The sequence below is a fragment of the Diadema antillarum genome, unplaced genomic scaffold, assembly GCF_040938485.1.
Source record: "Diadema antillarum isolate AM-2024a unplaced genomic scaffold, OU_Dant_1.0 seq00000854_RagTag, whole genome shotgun sequence".
NCBI lineage: Eukaryota > Metazoa > Echinodermata > Echinoidea > Diadematoida > Diadematidae > Diadema > Diadema antillarum.
In genome coordinates, this window is record NW_027271725.1 from 610,864 (window position 1) to 633,427 (window position 22,564).

Consider the following 22,564-nt stretch of genomic DNA (forward strand, 5'->3'; position numbering starts at 1 on the left):
CAGTAATTACCAGTTTTGTGGCACAAAATTTGTCCTTGTTTGAGGTTTACTGCTCCCCATCATTGGTGTATATTCAAAGGCAGTTGAGTCTGAAAAGGCACCATAGCCAGATAGGACCAAAATGAGGGAAACAGTTCTTTTGTCAGTGACGATGCACGATTACACAATCATCATTGTCCAAAACGTCTGAATGTACTCATTAAGATGCATATAATCAGGTGGCGGTGGTGATGATTAGATCAAAGAAAGACCTCCGTTCATAGTCCATATGTGTAGTAGGTCCATGGTCAGAGCAAGCTGACGTCCCTGGCCTTGCTTTGGATCACCCTAAACACTCTAGCATCTACTTTGTAGTTTGGGTAGCTGTTTAGGTACAATCTGATGCTACTTTGGGGTCTTTTGTGCAGTGAAATTTAGACCAATAGACCTAGGCCCTATATGAATTTAAAGCAAGAAGACTGTCATATTCATAGTCATAATAAATGGATAACTGAACCAGCGACCCTAACACGTACTGTGTCTCGTTACAGCACCTCGCGCCGGGGTTAATAAATGGAGTGCTCCAGGTTAAGCTCATGGTCAGATGGACCTGACTTTTTAACCTCCTGCAATATCTTCTTGTTCATGATGCAGCATGATGGTCAAATATGGACTTGAGATATTTCATAATAGGATGTGAGTTCATTGCAATAATGGGAAGGCCGAAGGACTAGAATCCCATATCTAAATAAAACTTGCAGGCAAAAGTGAAAAGATAAATATGGATGATTGGATTTAGAACATGGATGCCTATGTACAGACTTGTATAGTGTTGTATTCATGATTTAAAAACAAACAAACAAAAAGGATCTGAGACTTGAGTATTAGAGTCGTGGGGTGTTTTACATGAGAGCATGCTCTTGGGCATGAACCATTATACACATACATGTACATGTACAAAATGTACACTCATGAACTGTACATTTGTATGTTTAGGGCAGTTAAAGGTGGGAGGTCGAAGTCAAATCATAAGATTCACCACATTACTAACAAAACTCTGCACTCATTTGAAGAAATGTACACAAAACTGTTAAATGTTTAGCATCCAGGAAATTACCACCTAATTATCTCTGTACAGAATAATTCATCTTTGATAAGAAAGTTGTAGCTGGGATAGAGTCATTCAGTGGCGTTGCATATTATATTGCCATCCCAGTATTGCATTGGTGTATTTTAATCTCTTACTGTGTTTGTAAATGATGAATGGATAGATGTACACGTAACTGTACACTACAACAGAAATCTTACTTTTGTATGATTCTTGCAGGATGGCGAGATTAGAGACTCCTGTTGAGGGACACTATCTACCAATTGGATCTCGTTTCTGTGATCTTCAACCACTCGGCTATGGCAGTAGTGGTATGGTATTCTCTGCTGTGGACAGTGAATGTGAAAAGAGTGTGGCCATCAAACGCATATCTCTTGCTGACAAGAAGACTTGTCGATCAGCTCTTAGAGAGATTCGCATCCTTCGGAAACTTCAGCATGAAAACATTGTCAAGATCTACGATGTGATCTTTGCAGACAGCTCAGATGATGATGGTGGTGGGGCAGAAGAGAAAGTTGCCACATCTCCAGAATTTCAGACACTCTGCATTGTCCAAGAGCTGGTAGACACCGACCTGCGGCGTATACTGGAATACCAGAGACTTGGCAATGAGCATGGGCGGCTCTTCGCATATCAGTTGCTGCGCGGTCTCAAGTACCTGCACAGTGCTAATGTGCTGCACCGAGATCTCAAGCCAGAGAATGTGTTGATCAACCAGGAGGATTTGGTACTGAAGATTGGCGACTTTGGCATGGCCAGAATTGTGGATCCAGACTATTCACACAAGGTAAGCTTGACCATATCACAAAAAGTGTCTGAGAGATGTCATTTGCCCCCTTGTTCATATGTTGAAATTTTGTAACATAGGTGTAGAGCATTGATTGCATTCCTGTGAAGAGAGAATTATAGTAATAATCAGAAGAACTTCTGCAAAAAGTGAATTGTAAATAATAATCACAGGAACTTCTGTAAAAACAAACATGGATGCTTTTCCACCCACAGAGAGATTGTTTTGCAGTAATGTACATTCAACGTGTTTGTGTTTGTGAGCGATATTATCTTGCTGTGTCATCAAACTTTATTCATGCATGCTCCAGCTACTCACCAAATTTTCCCTTGAAATGTTATAAAAGAAACAGAGCAAAACTAATCTGTTAAAGAATTGAACCATGTAGAGAATCACCAATACATGTACTTCTTTATACAGGGTCATCTGACCCAGAATGTCTCCACCCAGTGGTACCGCTCCCCAGAGCTGGTCCTCCAGCCCACCAACTACACAAAGGCAATAGACATCTGGTCGGCTGGCTGCATCATAGCAGAGATGATGAGTGGCAAGCCTCTCTTTCCTGGGGACCACGACCTGGAGCTCATGATGCTGGTGCTGGATGCAGTGCCTCTCAATGATCGTGACCTGAGTGAGATTGTGTGCACCTTGCCCAGCAAGCTGCTGAAGAACTACAATGGCTCACCCCGTCACCCTTTGAAAGATGTGCTCTGCAACATGGATGGATATGGTAAATACTCCCTCTTACTTTCAGTTAGAGTGCTTCCTAATTCTCTTTTAAAAACAGTGCCTACTGAAAAATTGCTTGAGAATTTATTTTTTTTTGAACACCAAGGGCTCAGTGAGTGCTTGCTTTTGATTGTTGTTTGACGTTTTTATCTTCTTTAGTACAGTGGATTCCTGTTAAAATAAAGTCCTTGGGACCGGCAGTTTTTGTTCGTTATATTAAAATTTCATCATAACCGAACAGATAAACAATGAAAATACATAGAGTGGATAATGTTGTGACCTGAATTTTTACTTTGTTGTAACCGGAATTTTGTTATAACTGTGTTCATTATAATGGGAGTGCACTGTAATGCCAATGGTCTGATTTTGACCAAACTTTGCAAGAATCATTTTAGGAGAGGGATAAAAAACGTGTTCAAGTGGTTCAGAAGTAGCCATCGAGAGCAGTCCCTTTAGATATTGATGGTGTAAATACTAAATCCAGATCAAGAACTACATCCCCATGGTAAAATGCAAGCATCATAATACAAGTTAATTGTGTTGTGTGTAGATTCCAAGTTGCAAATACTAGTCACTTGTAGTATCTGTAAGGCCTTCAGTCAGATTTATCACAATTTCGATGGAGCCTTTGTTCTTGATATATGGTGTAAAGAATATTTATGTCCTTATTGTCAGGAAATCATGCTGCTGCATTTTAAATAATGAATAAAATGGAGTTTATAACACAGCCTTAATCTGAGACAAAATGAAGAATGAATCCAGAAAGAAATGTCGAGGGAGATATGAAATATATCTGCCTGTTAACATGGGGAGCTAAAGTGATATGGTTTTTTTTTTTGTTGATTTTTTTGTTCCACAGCACTGGATTTACTGCTAGGCATGCTGACCTTTGACCCACAAGAAAGAATTACTGCCGAGAAGGCCCTCAACAGTCCATTCTTCAAAGTGTACTCCTGCATCAAGGACGAGCCTGTGGCCACCCACCCCTTCCACATCGAGAATGAGGTCGACGATCTTCCACCAATCATTATCAAGAAGCTCATCTTGGAGGAATGCAAAGATGGGACAGACATGGAAATGCTCTTCCACGAGGAGAGCATAGATGAGTTTTCTGAAGATCAGGAGAATTTGTGCAAAGACCGAGATGTTGAATTCAGCTGCGAGGAGGAGAGCAGAACTGCGGATAAAGAGGACAAGGGAATGAAAGAAGCATGCATAGACAAAGGCTTCTCAAAGGGTTTAGACACTTTGGGAAACAAGGGAAGCGATGGCAGTGAAAAGAATGAGACCGAAGGGAGTGAAAAGTCAGATGATGAGGAAAAAGAGGTGAAGAGTGACGAGTTGAAGATGTCCAGGAAGGTCTCCAACAACGTCAGTGAGGAGGAAGGAGACGAGGAGAATGAGAAAGGATCTGTGGAGTCTGACAGTGAAGGGAGTGAGAAGTCGGAAACCGAAGATCTTGTCAGTGAAAAGAGCAACAACCAGAATGACGAAGAGAACAGAGGGTCCAAGGAGGACCTTCTGCTCGGGAAGTCTGTGGTTTGTAACACAGTGGACAACAAGGAGGAGATGAAGATGGAGGAAGGTGCGGTGTCAAAAACAGAGGGGAAAGAGAGCCTGTTTGATGTGGACGAGGTGTTGGAGAAAGCGTTTGGTGACAAGCTGCAGAAGGAAAAGATGAATGAGCAGCTGTCCAACCGGGAGTCGGATGATGGCTGCGTGCAGGAGAAGTTTTGCAACGAGAACAAAGAGCTGGACCTGACCGACACCATCAACATCCTGAAGCAGCGGAATGATCGGGAGAAGACTCTTGACGAATGCCTCGAGCTTGGGATGTTGAAGTTGAGCGAGGCGACGCAGGGTAGCAAAAACGTAGAAGTGGTGCTCAACAAACAAATGGACGATGCCAAGTTTGCGAAAACCTGTCCAGAAAGCAAGGCAGAGAGTGGGCTTGTCGGCCATACATCTGTAGACAATGCAGTAAGGTGCAATGAAGGTGCGGAGGATGTGCACAGGACTGCTGGTGTAACACAAAAAGACAAGGAACGAGGGCGACCAGTAAAGTCTGATGTGAAGGAGATGCTCTACGTGGATATTCCCCGCGCCTCTGCCAGCTCTTCACCCAGGAGTTCCCCCAGGGGCCAAGGGAGGGAAGGGGCTCGTAGGAATAGCCTTTCCCCAAAAGAGAGGAGTGTGAGGCCAAAGAAGAAGGACTGGTTCTACACCAAGCAATGACACCCATTTGTGCTGCACTAACTTCCCACCTCAATGTAGACAGAAGACTGAAGTAAAATGTCATTGGATTCATGTGGATACCTCATAAATGTTTGATTCTTTGTTGATTTTAAAAAAAAAACTAGATCTATTGAATGAAATCTCATGTAATTTCCAGTCAGGCTTTTCGATTCATGGAAACACCACAAGAATCTAATTTTTGTGAGTGTGGATGATATGATATTACAAATTACATGCTGCCATATGAAACAAAAAATGCTTATCAGGGAAATTTAGTGAGTAAACTGAATGTGATTTGAAAATTCCACTTCAGGAGACAAATTGTATTATTTGAAGTCTTTTATTTAGGCGGCTGCATGACATTTCAGTCACTGCCAGTTGCAGCAAAGCTGTGAAAAGATCCATCCATGTGAAAAGCCACTAAGTGGCATAAATGGTATTATATTTTGGATCAAAAATTTATCCTCTGGTGATTGGTTGAAAGAGCTTCATGTGACTATAGGTATTTTCAGCTATTTTAGAAAGTTGACACTCCATAAAGTACTATTTGCAAAATGACGTCACTTCTATGATGACATTTTGCAAATAGTATACTATTTGCAAAATGATGTCACAAAGCAAATTTGAAATTGTGCGCACCTTTGTACCGTCAATCTGTGAAATGTATCAATTTCTAGCAAAACAACTGTGACGCCACAAAGCAATTTTGACATTGCGCACTGCTCGTACCGTCACTCTGTGAGTATGTATCAATTTCTAACAAAACAATTGTGACGTCATAACAATTCTGACATTGCGCATTACTTCGCGCCTTAACACCATGCGTTGCGCTTGTCAAATGTAAAATTTTTAACCCACATCGTGCGCAGCGACATGCTTCTTATGGTCAATGTAGGATCTCTTCAAAACATCGCATCCACCATACGACTTCTCGCTTTGCATTTCCCCCCATTTCCCCTTCTTTTGTTTGAATTTTTGATCCAAAATATAAAACAAGTTTATATACTTTCGAGTTTCATGTTCAAACTATAGGCCTCGGTGCCTGTCAGGAGTCACCTCTACCAGTAGTTTTAACAAGAAACTCTCAAGGCAAAGTATATTTGTATACTATTTTATAGTAGAACAAGGTACAGAGTGTACATAAACAAATGAGTGGAAGTAAAAGTATGCTCCCAGCCACTCCAATAGTTTTAGTATTACTCAAGTCACAGTGGAGCATTACATGGTCAGAAACATATGAGGGTACAAGTCTCATGACATCATTTTCTGGGGATTTGTTACATGGTTTTTTGTGTAAAATCTGTTTTGTGTAACTTGCTCCATATGAGTGAAAGAATCTCCTTTCTTTTCCTTTTTTGTTTACCTCAGTAGTGTGTCTGGCAAGGCATTGCCAGCCATGGCAGCCGTGATTTAGGGCTTCAAGTCTTGCAGAGTGAACTTCTTCCACAGCTATTGAAAAATTGTGTTGAAACTGGTTACAGATGAACACCGTAAAAGTATAGATGTATAATATACAAAATGTACTTCTCGTTCTTGTTTGGCAAGTGTAGTAACCGGGATTTGTTGCCAAAACCCTTCCTCTTAGTTGTATTAGTAATATTATGCAGATGTGAATCTTTAGTAATATTTGTAAGTTAAATTTGTACGTTATTACCAACACTGCCACCAGTGAGCATTCAGAACATGTTGTCCTATATCTGTCTCGGAGATACAGTTATATCAAAGATGAGAAAACATTTTTTTCTTTTTTTTAACGTGTATGTGTGTGTAATGAATCATACAAACTGAAAGTTGTACGTCTAAATTTTGGCACATGCATAAACAATGCACAATTATCGTATGATGTTATTTACGAAAATACACCAGGCATTTAGTCACTATGTGTTATATGAACTCGTCTTGCCAAAACTTCCATTTTGGTAGTGATAGTTGTAAGAAAGTGTAGCTGAAATGATCTGAAAGCACACGCAAAACGGGCAGAGTTAATAACTGTTGTACATGTGTGAGGCACGTTGTATGGTGGCATGTGAGCATGCACACTTCATGCACAGCACACCAGTTTGTTTTTGTTTCATCTTCTCCTTGGAAAAGAAACCCACCAAAATCCAGCTACACATGATCGTTGTAACACTACGTACATGTACTGTAAGTCTGCCAGAAGCTTCTATAAATATAGCCTCATTGTATTGTGATGATTGTGCACAGTTGCACTATAGGTGTTTAGGAAAACTCATATTGCCACATGGACTTCCTGTTTTGTGATGTTCTTTCTGCTTTCAGGTTTCTTTGATCATGTACAGAAGGTAGGTAAATACAGCCGTGGCACTCTTGTCAGCTTTTCAATGAAGGGCTGTGTGCAAATCCCATTTCAGTGACATCAGGCTACAAGTACACAGGAATCTGAATCTTTCCTTTAGGTTGTACGGGGGAAAACCCCGTAATGATGAGTTTGCCGGGACGGGGATTTCATCAGGATTTCACCTTGTTGTTACTGGTACTTGAATTTAAACTTACATGTGTACCAACAAAGAGACCAGCTAGATATGGTATGAAATGGAAAATCGGAACTGCCGGATTCGCTTTTTTTAAAAAACTCGTGGTAAGCGTGCTCATTATAACGGGGTTTCCCCTATATCATCGATGGGGATATTTCATAGGTGCCACTCTTGATGGTTCACATCTGATAATATCTAATACGGACTTCAGATCCTAGTTGGCTGTACTGTTATGACAACATTGTTGTGTCACAACTAGACTGTGAAATTGGTAGCAGGTAGGCATAGAACAGGTTATAGTAAAACCTCGTTATAATGAGGACAGATACTGCTACAACGTAGATCCCTTATATAACAAGGTAGTTTTGCATTTCCCCTAACTTTTATGTTCTTTGTTTATCAATCATGATACTGTGTGACAAGATACCAGACATAATGAGGGAATAGCAGTGGACCCAACCAGATTGTTGTAAGAGGTTCCTCTATACTTTTTCACTAGCTGATGATCAAATATTGGTAGGTTTGATAATGTCAGCATGTGCTTTCCATAAGACATGTTGAACTCATGTGCCAAAACCCCTGAATTTCACTGTGCTATTTTAAATGGATACCAAAATTCCTGGTGCACTCGTATGTGATAAAATAAGCATATGAGTGAACCTGTGGAGGTCGCATACAACGTACATTTGTCAAACAAGTAGTGGAAGTTTGGAGTTGAAGCAGATTTCAATACTTAAAAAGAAAAGAAATCAAGTCGATTGTGATATTCCATTTCCATTTTAGTGGTAATTATGGTGGGTAAACTGATTTAATTTTTTTGTTTGCAGGAGACTTTTTAATGCCATCTCTTCCTTTTTTTTTCAACCCTCTTGCCTACGTAAATATATCGGGAAAGCAGTTTTGGCAATGCCCAGATAACAAGTGGTGATAAAAGAAATTTAGATATATTTTGTAGTCCTCTTCATCCAGTGAGGAATTACCCCACAGTGTTTTATCACTTTTGCTGTGGTTTGTTATGTATTGAGATGGTCTTTTGGTTGTAGGACACACACACATATGGAAACTGAACCCTTCAGTTTACTTTCATGACCCGACTCCACACCAGCCACTGCACTCGCATATCTGGAGTGACATACAACCGTTTCCACTTTGTTTGTCAAGTCAATGACAAGTGAAATCTTGCAAGCCAACTGTACCTACATTTTTTATGAAAATAATATCTCAATGAATTTGTTATCACTGTCTTATATGTAGTACATTTATGTTGCAAACATCACGGGAGATATTCCAGATCACATTACAGTGTACTATTAGAGATGCCAACTCTAACTTTTTTTGCAATATTTTGTTGTTTTTTTCTTCAAAAATACAGCAGTGTTCGCTGAAAATACTGCTTTCCCCACAATCATACTACTACACATCAATTGCAGGAAAGGTAAAAATACTGTTTTCAACCAAAAACACACCTTTTTAGGCCCTCAGAATACTGCATTGCTGTTTACAAGGTTGGTGTCCCTTCACTATGTTCCCATCTCAGCAGTACAGAAAACAAAAGAACCTCAAAGTTACTTTTCATCATTTATTTGGTCGTATGTGACTTTTCATCCAGTGCTCCTTACTGGTGAATCATTTACTGAACAATTCTGTGCAATTTAGTTAACTGCATGCTTTTCTTTCCTTTTAATTATTTCTTGTTGCAATTCTAATTGCAACCTATTATGCAAGTCATGTACCCACAAGTAGCTTTTGAATTCCCTGCACAAAAACTGTCACAACTGTGCTTAGATAAACTGTACGAGCTGAAATTTTCGCGGTGGTTTTATTTTCGCAAATTTCGCGAATCGCCTTCGAACCGCAAAAATAAGAACATGCGAAAATAACAACGCGCGATTAACTAAGTTCAGTTAGACCTTCGTAACCGCGAAATTAACAAAACGCGAAAATGTCCTCCAAGTAGCAATTCGCGAAAATATCTGTACGCGAAAATTTCAGCTCGTACAGTACTAGTATTGTAGTTATAATGGAGGCTGTAAGTACTGCGGTGCCTTATGTGTTAGTTGTTACAGTTGATCATGACATAGACATGTGACATGTTCCTGGAACATCTCATTTTAGAGTACATGTATTAGATATCAAGATTATGCTCAAGAGTATTTTGTAATGAATGGCATTGTGTATTGTTGAAGATCCAAGTTAATTCATAAAATAATCTGTTCCAAACACATTTTCTTTGATAGTCTCCCATTTTTTGTGTGTGTTTGACATTTTTATGTACCAGGGTATGTGGTAGTTCACATGATTCACAATTCTCTCATTGCTTTGTCATATATATGTATATAGTATATATATATATATATATATATATATAAGAATATATCGAGTAAGAAAAGAAAACAGAAACCAAGTTCATGCTATCATTACCAACAGTTTATTTCGGCATACAATATTTTCGAGCGATTCTTCTTTTGAGCGTTCTTGCCGAAATAAACTCTTGGTAATGACAGCATGAACTTGGTTTCTGTTTTATTTTCTCAATATTATATATACATATATATATATATATATATATATATATATATATATATATATATATATATATATATATATATATATATATATATATATATAAACATGTTGATATTTCACGTATTGGCTCCACGAAGAAATGAAGAAACAAACTGGTAATGCATTTTTGGCCAATAAAATTTTCGGCGTCCTACGCCTTATTCAGGAGTCTTGAGTGAAGAAGCTGTAGGACGCCGAAAATTCGAGTCGAATAAACTCATTCTTTATTGGCCAAAAATGCATTACCAGTTTGTTTCTTCATTACATATTTAGATATATATATATATATATATATACATACATACAGTGTATATACATACACAGTGTATATATGTATACATATATATATATATATATATATATATATATATATATATATATATATATATACACTGTACATACATATATACATTATACTACTGTATATACATTTTTTTAAAACCAATTGAAGACTTGCCTATGGGAAAAGCATATAGCAAAATCAGCTCATCCTATTACAGGTTAACCCATTGAGAATGGGTTGCTTTTGCTACAACACGCGTTTTCCATAGACTTCTGCCCGAGTATACTGGGGACTCGTCCTCAACAGGTTAATGTCTTGTATGTCTTGTTGTGTGCTTGTGTTTGGTTCTGCAGTCAACTATGCCAGGCAATCATCGACAAACAAACATCTACTGCTATGAAAATGAATTTTTAAGAGTCAGATTAAATTGGAACATAGTGCAATATCATTTTATTCAGGTACTGGCATTTTTTTTAAAGGTTACTATGTACTGCTATATGCCATTTTCCATAGAGATCGAGACAAAAGGGGAAAAAAAACAAAGAAGATAATAATAAATGACAACTATAGTATATATTATAAAATTTACTATACATCCACATGGTAACTCATGGAACAAATTTTACACTGCGATTAACTGCACTGGAAAGTACATAGACCACACTCTGTGTACATTTTAGATGTACATGTACAGCATTACAACGGTTCTACAAAACTTGTATCCACTATGACGTGAGATACTACTTACGCACATGTAGTTCTACAATGTGTATCCACAGACAAAATAACACTTGTAAATTCCATCTCTTTTTTTCCCCCTCTCTCTGTTTTTTAAAGGACACTCAGTATTCAAATCGAGAGAGTATCAAAGTGATGATGTCACAGTCTTCTGTTATAGCTAAGTGCTGGTTCCAAATGAGATATCCTCACACAAGGACATCAGGCAGTGGGTTGGAACCGGATACAAGCATGGCTAGCAACCGTTGTGTTCACAGATATTCTTGCTATGTAGGTTTTCAGTTTCCATGGTGGTTTTCAGTTTCCATGGTGATGAATGGCTATTATGATGTCACATTTTGGTATTCAATGTTCCTTGTTATACCATACAGAATACTAATTCTTTGCCTGAAGGCCCAAGTTGCAGAAACTACACAACCTTGTGCAGCAGTCCACTAGTCATTTGATTTTGCCGAATTCTTTGCAGGGTTCCATCCTGTTGTCGTGATGCGCGTGCACAATTTTTGTGAGAAACTTTTGAAGAAAAGGAAGCCGCCAGAAAAGTTGGCTAAGTGGCAGCATATTGCCGAGTGTGTTCTTCCCACCCCTTTCATGAATTACTTCAGTCGTCACTACTGGCAACTCACTTGCATACAATGCCAATGGAATTTTAGATGGCAGTTCTAAAAGAGTTAAATGCAATATTAACTTGGTAGAAAATCACAACACCATAAAATAGTCTCACGTGTCTATTTTCCGGCCCATTTTTGACAAACGCATTAGAATGGTGTTGAGGACAGGCATGTGTAAACTTATTGTGTCTTTGAAACTTTTATGCGGAACCAAAATCCCTCTCACTACACGATTTGGTTACTTGTTCTAGAGAGTAAGCTGCCCTTTCTTTGGTGCTCTTTGGTGAATGGAATTTGCATGGCTACAGAAATATACAAAATTTGAAGGAAAAAAATAAAGAACTATGGGCAGAAATCACACCAATCAACATAATGAATTCTCAAAATGCTAATGCTGTCAATGAGAAGAGTGATTTTGTGATTAGTATTATTATACTGTCTTGAATTTTATCATTATTGTATCCTTGGATTCTTTTTTATCTTAATGTTTGATATTTCTACACACACAGCGTGAATGTGAAAATAAGAGAGGAAATGCAGGCACACATAAGATGTATTTATTGCAAAATGAGATTGGGAAAACTTAAAGTGGGTTCTCACCTCTTTCTCTAAAGAGTACTTGAGTATGTTTCTCCACTTTGTAATTCCAATGGAAATTTGTACTTTGCCCACTTGTATATCAGGCATTGCTGATCATTTACACATATCAAGACACAAACATCTTTTGCATATTCATACTCTCTGTTATTGCACAGCAATTAAGGAGAAAAAAAATATCAAGCTCTTATTGTGCTTTAACTTTAACTTTGTAGAATGATGGAGCACCTGTCTACAGCAGCCACCTATCTACAATGGTCACTTTTTTGGTCTCCAATGGGTGGCCACTGTAGTCAGGTCTGACTTTACATTGTTGCCTGAAATTAGAATAAAACCCAAACTTTGTTTTATGGATTCAGCGGAAAGAATGAAATATGTTTCGTAATTCTTCCTCCTTCAGAAAGACCCCAAATTACATCATGGAAAATGTAAGGGGATCTTTACTCAGATTTGATATTTCTTTTTAACAAATTGCCCTCGCATCTACTCTTTCGTAAGCCATTGACTCTGTGTAGATCAAAAAACAAAGGGTATAGCAATTCACAAATATGATAGAAACTACACTGAATCTATTGATGCAAATTAACAAAAGAATGGAATACACAGATGGTAGAAGAAAAATATGTTTTATAAGTGACATATAATCAAGCACAAATTCACCATTCTACATACAAATAGGAAAATGTTTAAGATCATGAAGAACTTTGGCATTCTTTTCCACTCCAAGCACAAGATGTGAGCAACATCACTCAGTACCAACCTACAACCAACTATTTTGACCATGACATTTTAAATAACTGACGTCAGATAAAATATGCCACAAGCAGAGAGTATACCGTAGACATAGTACATGTAAGTATTGCAAGCATGGCCACTTAAAGAACACATTTCAGGATCAATAAACTCAATACAGTTTCAATGGAATGGCATGCAGGGATACAAAGGACTGTTATAATATATTCTCAGACTACTGATGGCCAAGTGTTCTATAGCTAATGATCAAATAAGATGAGCAAGACATAAAACATCAAGACGTCACGACTCTCAGGCGTCCAGAGGGAATGTGAATGATTGAACGATCAGCTGTTTATGAAAGACTCGCAACAATTATAGATGACACCTAATTTTACAATGAGTCCAACATTGGGTAAAGTTTTATGAGACACGGGGAGCCATACAAAACCATTGATTCTTCACAAAACCATCCACTATGACACTTGATTTCCCAGAATGCACTGTACTGCAAAGTGGCACTGCTTGTGTCTGATTTTCTGTTTATTAACAATTAAAGGGAAGCTAAACCCAGGACTCAAGCCAACGCTATTGCATTGACCCACACTTATGCATCTGGCATGTTCTGAACGTTCAGACAAAATCGATTTGCATGGTGAGTATGTCAGCAGTGGCTGAATTAATGTCACTCTCAGTTCGTCTCTTCAGCTGTTGTCCCCTGCTGGTTCCATCTACTGCAGACAGGGTCCTTCAAAGACAAACTTTGCTTGCTAGCCAGCCATGGAAACTTGTGTGTAAATATGTGATTTACTTTGATTGACAGTATACAAGATTCGGGTCATCAATCTTAATGAAAATGGTGGCGATCAACAGCGCCCTCTTGTATCCCTGGTCCATGTACCTGTAAGATACAGCTTGAGCAAAGAAATGGCCACATCATGGCAATGGCTTCATGCAAAACTCAGGGAAACCCTTTCCTCTATCTCGGGTTATTTCAACCCATTTTCAGCCAAACCCCACACATGCCCATAGAGTTTATGAATGATAGAGAACAAGTAGCAACAGGTTTGATCATTAACAGTAATGAGTCGTAGAGAGAGGGCGCATGTATGTAAATTATAACGTCCTCTTAGTCCTGTACTGATGGTATCTTGACATGAATGATTTTCAGTTTCTTGTGCTAATATAAGTGGGAACTCTTGCACAATTGAAATCATGTGTTGTGTGCGCACTGGGCCAATTTCAGTGAACAATACCCATTTGTCCTTTAGCAAATAAAAGGATGTCTTCACATAATTATATCAATATCCTCCCAAATATCTGCACATTGATATGTTTGTGTTAGCTCAGGAAGCCTTTATCATTATCATTATGCTGGGGTTTTTAATAGCATGTACATGCACATGATTCTTGAGATACAATAAACAGAGGTCCAATCACAGTGTGCTTCTTTGTGCACTTGTAACCAGCTGCTTATTATGTATAAACATTCTCAAATTTGTTCAATAATCATGGACTCAATTTAGATAACATTTGCAAATGCTGCCATCTGGGTCTACCATACCCTCGAAGTAGTACAACTCCAAGGTAAATAGCTGGCACATGACCGGGCCATTTACTATGAATCTCAAGTCAATGACAAGTTTTCTATGATGTACTTGATCACAGGTAGACTCCAACTGAGCTGTCTCTTAATCATGCCTTCATTACACAGGAAAAAGTACTCAGTAATGATACATTGCTCTACACATTTCCTAAAGTATGGTTCTAAATCACATGTAAGGGATACCCTTTCTTAGAGAAAGATTTGCCACACACCAACATTATTAACACTGCTCATAAAATTACACATATGACAACAAATATATATTTACCCCTTTGGTATTATGTGCTACTTCTCTTAATTTCTTTTATATTCATTTTTTTCTCGTTTAATTTGACACAGTTATATTCAGGTAGCTAGCTGTCACAAAAATACTGTTCTGCCACCATATAACATGCAAGATATACTATCTATATACATCTATGTATATATTCTATTCCTGTGTGTATAGAGAACTGAACAGACAAATTACACCTGTTAGACATATAGATATATCATGATATACAGTCTTCTCTTTGCGTGTATTCAGTATGTACACTGATACGCAAGCATGATTCACATACAATCACAAACAAGTTTCACTTTGCATAGTTCAGTACTATTAATGTATCATCACATAGACATCTGTTTTGTATGTACAACATTACCACCCTCAACTAGGACACGATCCGAATCATATATTCATATTACTTTATATTACTTTACACTGTTTATTAATCACACCACGGTGTAGTTCACAAGAGCACATATACAAGAATATCACTTTCGTTTAATGCATTATGGGGAAAAAACCCAATATATCTAAGCTTCTGGATTATACACAGGTGGCCTACTGTAATACATGGTTGTAGACAATGATCAACATGTTTGTCTCAGAATGTTACACATTCCAGTTATCATTTGAAGACACAGCGTACAACCTATATCAAATTGTCCACATACAGTCTTTTCGGTTCATTCATTCATTGTGCGTTATTCTCTTATTTAAAATCGGTGTCGGAAAGATAATAAAATATAATTCTGACAAGCAGTCACTCCGTATGAATGAAATGTGACCAGTTTATGACTGCCAAGCAGAGAGCAGTGTGCATTCTTCTTCTCTTGCTCAATGTCACATTTTGATTTCAATTCTCAATTTCACTCAAGAAATGTCCAAATCATTACTGCAAGAAAGCTAGTTATTCGCGCTGTCTCTGTTCACACGTAAAAAATAATTTACTCCTATTGTTCACTCTAATCATTAATTTTGATATCCCCATTATGGCAGATACCACAGGCAAGTACTTCATCTGCACTGCTGATAATGCCCAACATGAATAGTTTTAGAAATCTACTCACAAGTGCTGGTAATATCTCTTTGGAAAGTTGACCTGAAAAAGCAGAAGCTACAAAGCAGCAGAGCTGCAGCGCACTTTATAAGTATACATATCCCTTATTGCTGCCGAGACTGCTAAGACTGAATGCAAGATATACCATGTACATATTATATTGCATAGTGCAGAGACTGACATACAGCATTTCTCTGCAGCAAGTCATAAAATTGAGCTGTTCTTCACTTAGTAGGAACACATCATATAAGACGAAAACATGCATAATAGCACACTCATATGCAGGAGGGATTGTTGTTTGCTTGTTTGTTTGTTTGTGTCTCTATTTATCTCTCTCTCTCTCTCTTTCTCATCATTCAGAAAAAAAATGGGGGGGGGGATGGGATATGTGCAGAGGTTGAAAATATTTTAAGCCTCACTCCCTGAAAGGACATGACTGTATTTTTCACTCTCTTCCATCAACTGCCGGTCAGAAAAGTATTTCCCTTATACTGCTAAATGGCAGTTTCATAGAGCAGCTTCTGATATTTTGTATAGAGTAAAAAGCATGGTATTACACACACTACCCAACCCCTCGCCCCATACTGTCTGAGACATTGTCAAGCTGACACTGAACAGACTATTAGAGTTGTACTCTGTGTGTGGTTCAACATCTTCAATGATACAATGTAGTAAATCTGTACCCGTAGTTTTCCTTGCTTTTATTTCCATCAAGCCATGAAAATGAGTTGACCACTGACAGTGCTATTCTAAGAACATGAACACACACACACACACACACACACACACACACACACACACACATACACACACATACACACAATTTATTGGCTTCTTATCCTTAACAAAGACAGACAAAACTGTCAATTTAAACAGCTGTATACAAAGTCTCTGAGACCTCGGAAGCAGTCTGTATCGATGTATTCAATTACACCAATCCCACCAAGTAGAAACCAGACTTTGTCTGAATGACAAGCGCAGAAACGCGCATTTTGCTGCAGCTCGCAAACTTCAATAAATTCTCTGAATTACTCGCTTAGACATATAATGGAGGAATATGTACATCCAAGTTCAAAAATGACTCAACTAGGCAGCTCATTAGCCATGGCAATGTCATCAGAAAACAACTGGTGTTCTGCACTTGCAATTGCGCAAGACAGTAACTATGTGTGCACATCGTCACATTCTGAAATGCACAAGATTCTCTACTCTTATTGCACAGTGACACAGCCACCTACTACCGGTGTGTCAGTCAAGTCTCAGAGAGAAGGGTCTCTCCTCAGCACCTGGTAAGAAGACAGGCCATCTGACCAATGGCGATGACTGGCATATTTTTTTATGGCAGGGCCGCCCCAGCAGACCCTCAGGCCAGAGACGGTGCCCCCATCGCCGCAGTTGCTGACGGCGGGTTACTGAGGGTGTCGAGGACTCGCCACTTCATGGTGCCATCAGCGCCGCAGGAGTAGAGATTGTTGGGTGGCACGAAGGCGAGCTGGACAACGCCGTTGCCCGACTGGCGGAAGAATGTCCCTCTTGTGTGCTGGCCAGGGAAGTAGTGGAGAAGACTGTGGACTGACAGTGACCACACCTTCACAGACATTGAGAGATTATGAGAAAGAGAGAAAGTGACACATACAGATATGGTTTGCTTATTGAAAAAAAAAAATATATATATATATATAATTTTGGGAGAGCAATCATTTCATTTTTCTTTTAACAAAGTACTGAATAAAAATTTGAAATTCTATGCCCTTCCTGAAGTTTCATACCTGTTTCATATATGCTTTTATAAGTGAAGGAACTGCATATACAATTTGAGCACAACAGCTAGAGTTGATAGAGTACAGGTTGCTGAACAAAGTTTTTCACTTTGGCTTGCGAAAGAATTGGAAAGCACTAAAAGCACATGCCGATGGTGATGTATACATGTACATGATACAGAAGCCCCATATCAAACACACAAAGAGCATGACAAATAGATTTTCTTTTTGCAACAGTAGAATATAGGCATATTCAAAATATATCACATATTGGGTCATGTAATCATACCTTGTCTTACCCACTTATAAATGCTAATCAATATTCTCCAGACCCAACATTATGTAGTTGAAAGGAGTACTTATAATGCAGTAATTGGCAGATTTGGATAAGAGCATATTGAAACCATAATTAAACAGACTACTGTAATTCAAACTGAAGTACAACTTTTGTGAAACAATAAAATATTCAATATGTATGCACAGCCCCCTCCCCCCCCCCCCCCAAAAAAAGGGGAGATTTTTAGATACACATAGACCTAAAACAACCCTGTCCAGAATCTAAGTACAGCTTGGTACCATCAGCCAGATTATGAAATCATTCATATAGTCATTTTACCAAAACATGTTTTAATTACTCTGTTCCAGCTCACAAAACCAAATGCTGGAATTCACTAAGGTAGTTTAAATCCAGCCCAATGGCTACAGAAACTTTTGCAAATGTAAATGCTGCAACAGTCAAGCAGTTATAATTACAAAATACCAGTGCCATGCCCACATGCATTCAAAGTTGGACGTTTGTTTGATAGTGTATGAGATGAATACCATGCATTTGTATGCACTAAAATTTGAATAAACCTTGGACTAAATTTAAACCGCCTTTGTGAAATTGGGCCAAAGAGGCCATTTTTCCATCACTGCTTCCCAGCTAAGGAGTGTACCCACCTTTATGTTGCCCTCAGCAGAGCCAGTGACAAAGAACTCCTCCATGGGATCTACACAAAGGCTACGAATGCTGGACTCGTGGGCCTGGAAGGTGTGGCGCAGCTTGCGCTGACGTACGTCAAAGATGCTGACCTCCCCCTTCTTACTGCCCGCTATGATGGTCTGCTGACGGGGGCAGTAGAGGACTGACGGCGTCCCACCCTCGTGGCAGGAGAATCCTGGGGAACGGGAGGGAAAGGCGTGGCATCACTGGTGAATAAACTCAAAAGGGTCTTTATAGCAGTGAAGTGGTGACATGACATTGCATATAATTACCTCCGCCAAGGGAGGAGGTAATGTTTTCATTTTGTTTGTTTGTTTGTTTGTCTGTGTGCAAAATAACTCAAAAAGTTGTGCACAGATTTGGATGAAACTTTCAGGAAATGTTGAGAATGACACAAGGAACAGACAATTAAATTTTGGTAGTGATCTGCAATTTATTTATTTTACGAAGGATTTTTGATATTTTGGCAGGTAGGGTCAATGAACTTGGGAGTTCAAGCTGCGCATTTTTGAGGTTTTCATGTGCACTAAAGTGTGTGCTCTAGTTTCTGCTAGGGCGAGGCATGCTGCGCAGCTGAGGGTTTATAACGTAATAATGGCTTCCATATTGGGAAATTGGCCGATTTTTCAGCATGCGTAATTATGTATGGGTGGAAATCTCTGATCTCTATGGAAGAGCAAGATCATTGGTGGAAAGTAGCTGCTTGGCGAAGGTCTGTGCTCTCAGAGTGCTTTTCTAGTTCAGTGATGAGTTCATGCAGAATATTACAAACTGACAAGAGGTTTGACTTGTAGAGGTACAAGAATAAGAATAGCACAAATCAAATCTTATAAGTTGGACTTTCATCTCAACATTAACAGCTTCATAACTAAGCCAGGTCACTTGCTAAGGTGCAACAAAATAGCAGGCAATCACAATTGCACAAAACAAAGGCTCTAACACACCCCTATCACCTGACACTGGTGAATGGTGAAAAAGATGAATTCAGTGGTCAATGTATCATGTCATAATCATTGTTATAGGTTACTATTTACTTAAGCTGAATACCATACATGTATGCCTCTGGTGTTTTTGATGGAGGAAGATTATACTAATATGAGAGTAAGACTAACCCTAAAAAGACTGGGGGGCTTTTTGGGCCCCCCTCGACATTTTTTGCGATAAATCTGGAACGTAAAAATCTCGCGCCGCGACGTTTCATGACTTTTTTCTTTTAAGTCTTGCGCAACTTTTGAGACCAAATTTGCGGCGCCCGGGTACGCGGTTCTGAAGTTATGCAATATTTTGTAGGTGCATGTCAGAACTGAAATTGCTCAAAAACGTGATTTCATGTACAAATCTAATGCAAATTCTGTTTCCGACCAAAATTCATAAATGTATCATTATTTTTACTTTTACTGATCAAAATCAGTTTATTTCATGTTCTTTATGATCCAAATAATGTCACTGATGATTTCCATCGAAAAGAACAATAAAAAACAAAAAGTAAAAAACAATGAAATACATAAGAAATTTTAAAAACAGCCATTTTTTTTAATGTACATTCAATAAGAATCCTACACAGAGTAGCTAAACCAAAAATTAGCAGTTTTGGACCTTTGACTACTGATTTACAGCCATTTTTTTTAAATTCATGCATAAATTAGCATAATTAATTGATTAAAAATAAATGTGAATATTTGTGGTATAGTTACCTATTCAGTTTTATAGATTACCTTGCGGGTGACGCGCATGCCAATTTTCCTTGCGACTGCGCGGTCAACGGCCAAGATCTTAGGGGGGGGTCCCAATGAGCCCCCCCCCCCCCCCCCCCCCCCCCCCCCCCCCCCCAGTCCTACGAGGCATCAAAATAGCCCAGTCTTTTTAGGGTTAAAGTAAATTCCAGAAGGCGGAGGAAGAGCTTAGGAGGGTTGGCTTCAGAAAGGAGGATGCCCCAAATCGGTAGAGATGGCGAGAAGGCGTGAGAGCTACTCCTGTGAGAGCTGTGAGGTTATTCCAGCCACCCTCATTATTGGGTATTGGGAATGGACCCAGATAAAAACTGGTATGATGATGTTGATATGATTTTACTTCTTAATGGCTGACGAAAAGGCACCTGGAGCCAGAGTTTGATTCACTGCATTCAGATGCTGTGAAGGCTTACAAATGAAAGAGCATGAATTTTGAGAGGGCTTGTCACAGAGAGAACCATGCAGGTTTGTCTCACCATGGATCATGCACTTTCTGAAGGGTAAGAGGGTGTCCCAGAGGCAGACATTCTTGCTGTCCGTTGAGAGGCCAGAGGTCACCAGGAGACTGGAAGATCCAAGGAAGGCAAAGTCGTAGGCCGTCTTGTTGTGACAGGCCATGCTCTGTATGAAGAGGGAATAATGGGGGAAGAGTTTGTCTCAATTTCCATCCTCCAAGAAGGTTCTTACTTTCACTAGCAGGCAAGAGGTGTGGGCTGTTGCTTGAGTTTTAAAGTCAATGCATTGTGCCCTAGCTTTGACCCTTGACACTGCCTATTACACAGGTCATAGAAGGGAAAGTAAGAGTACCTAGAGTGAATAGAAGCATGGATATCCACAATAGTCCTTTGAACATTCTTTAGATTTCCCCTTAATTCACTTCTCTTCTTTTTTACCAAGTCCTCCTGAAAGAACTAAAAAAGAGTTCCAAATGATTCAGGACAGATGTGCATGTAGGCATTACAATACTGAAAGACTCTACGACTACAAACCAAGTGTGGCAGAACAGTTTGGTCTCATCTCACTTGGACAAAGCACAAATTTCAGGTATTTGATTTATCTTTAAGATTCATTAGCTTAACAGCACATAGGTTTATACAAGTAAATATATGTATGCAGCTTCAAATGTATCAAATAGATTGGAGGTTTCAGCTGCTTTTACATGACAGTAAAGATGGGCAAAGTATGTGAACTAATAAAGATAATAAAGTATACTGATGTGAGGAACAGTAGAATACATTCACAGACTCTTGTTTAACACATTAGTCAAGACAAGTATGTTATGCAACGTATCTGTAAAAAGAAAGTGTCATATTCTGGAAGCAAATGGTGTTAAGTAGGATTTTGATCAAAATCTGCTCACCCAGAAAGGTTTGGTGGCTGCTGGAGAGTTCATGCCGACCTGCCAGAGTGAGAGCTGCCCTCCGTCGTCTGCCACCCCAAACTAGCAGGCCCAACGTGGTGCGGAACGGAAACAATGGATAAAGGAGTGAAGGTTAGCTTTAGGGTTTTTGGTCTTGGATAAATCCTCATAGACGGTAAATCAAGATTTGGTACCTTCAACCACATTGGGACCCCCATGTCATAAAAGCGCCCAGAAAACAACTATTACCCTGACATACAAACTTGTATCAAAGCCTGCATGGCAATGGTTTTCTAACAGGTACTCCAGGTACTCATCTTTAAATCTGGAATCAGACAAGCAATATAGATAAAAAGGCCTTACTTGAGGGTAGTCATGTTACAACCAAGACTTAGCAGCTGTCTGTGAAAGTCAATCACAATCATCATCTACAATCAGAACAAAATACAGGATATGAACATCGTGCGATGATCAGATTCTTGACTGAGGCTCATAAGCAGCTGGTGCAAGTGCCAGTCACATGACATCAATGCATGCAGTTCAATAGTTCGTTCATGTAATATCAGCAATCATTATCAAATCTGTGCGACTATCACACTAGTACAGCACAGTGCTCTTGTGAGGAGGTTTAACAATGCTTCCTAGACCTGTGATGCTAGGATTTCAAGAAAGATTTTGAATTCTGAATTAAAACATCTGCAGCACTTCATAATGTCACAAAATAAGTAACGGAGCTTGAAAGAATCAAACAGCATTGTGGAACAGCATAAGCATGATTCTGAGGATTTGAAGCCCGTACAAGCCTTGAGTCATATAAGGGAGGCTATTTGTCCTATGCTTTAGAAGGCAATCAGAGAGAGCAAATGAATCATACTTGGGATAAATCTGTTCACAAATATCCACGAGATCCAAATTTCTGGAACACACATGCATGTATTT

The 22,564-nt window shown here is 39.0% G+C and overlaps 2 protein-coding genes across 2 annotated transcripts in view; one reads left to right on the forward strand and one right to left on the reverse strand.

The window, feature by feature from the left end:
• Positions 1-1,307: 1,307 nt before the first annotated feature.
• Positions 1,308-4,838, forward strand: LOC139740431 (uncharacterized). The gene is made up of 3 exons (XM_071651025.1): positions 1,308-1,874; positions 2,295-2,604; positions 3,463-4,838. Exons 1-3 carry the CDS (start codon positions 1,308-1,310, stop codon positions 4,836-4,838), a joined length of 2,253 nt encoding a protein of 750 aa, XP_071507126.1.
• An 11,766-nt stretch (positions 4,839-16,604) lies between these two features.
• Positions 16,605-22,564, reverse strand: part of LOC139740418 (dmX-like protein 2) — a 150,289-nt gene continuing 144,329 nt past the window's right edge. The window contains exons 34-37 of the mRNA XM_071651009.1: positions 21,626-21,706; positions 20,742-20,886; positions 18,493-18,710; positions 16,605-17,378 (exon numbers count right to left, since the gene is read on the reverse strand). Of these exons, the coding sequence (XP_071507110.1) occupies positions 17,154-17,378; positions 18,493-18,710; positions 20,742-20,886; positions 21,626-21,706 (669 nt within the window). The 3' untranslated portion in view covers positions 16,605-17,153. The remainder of the gene's footprint in view (positions 17,379-18,492; positions 18,711-20,741; positions 20,887-21,625; positions 21,707-22,564) is intronic.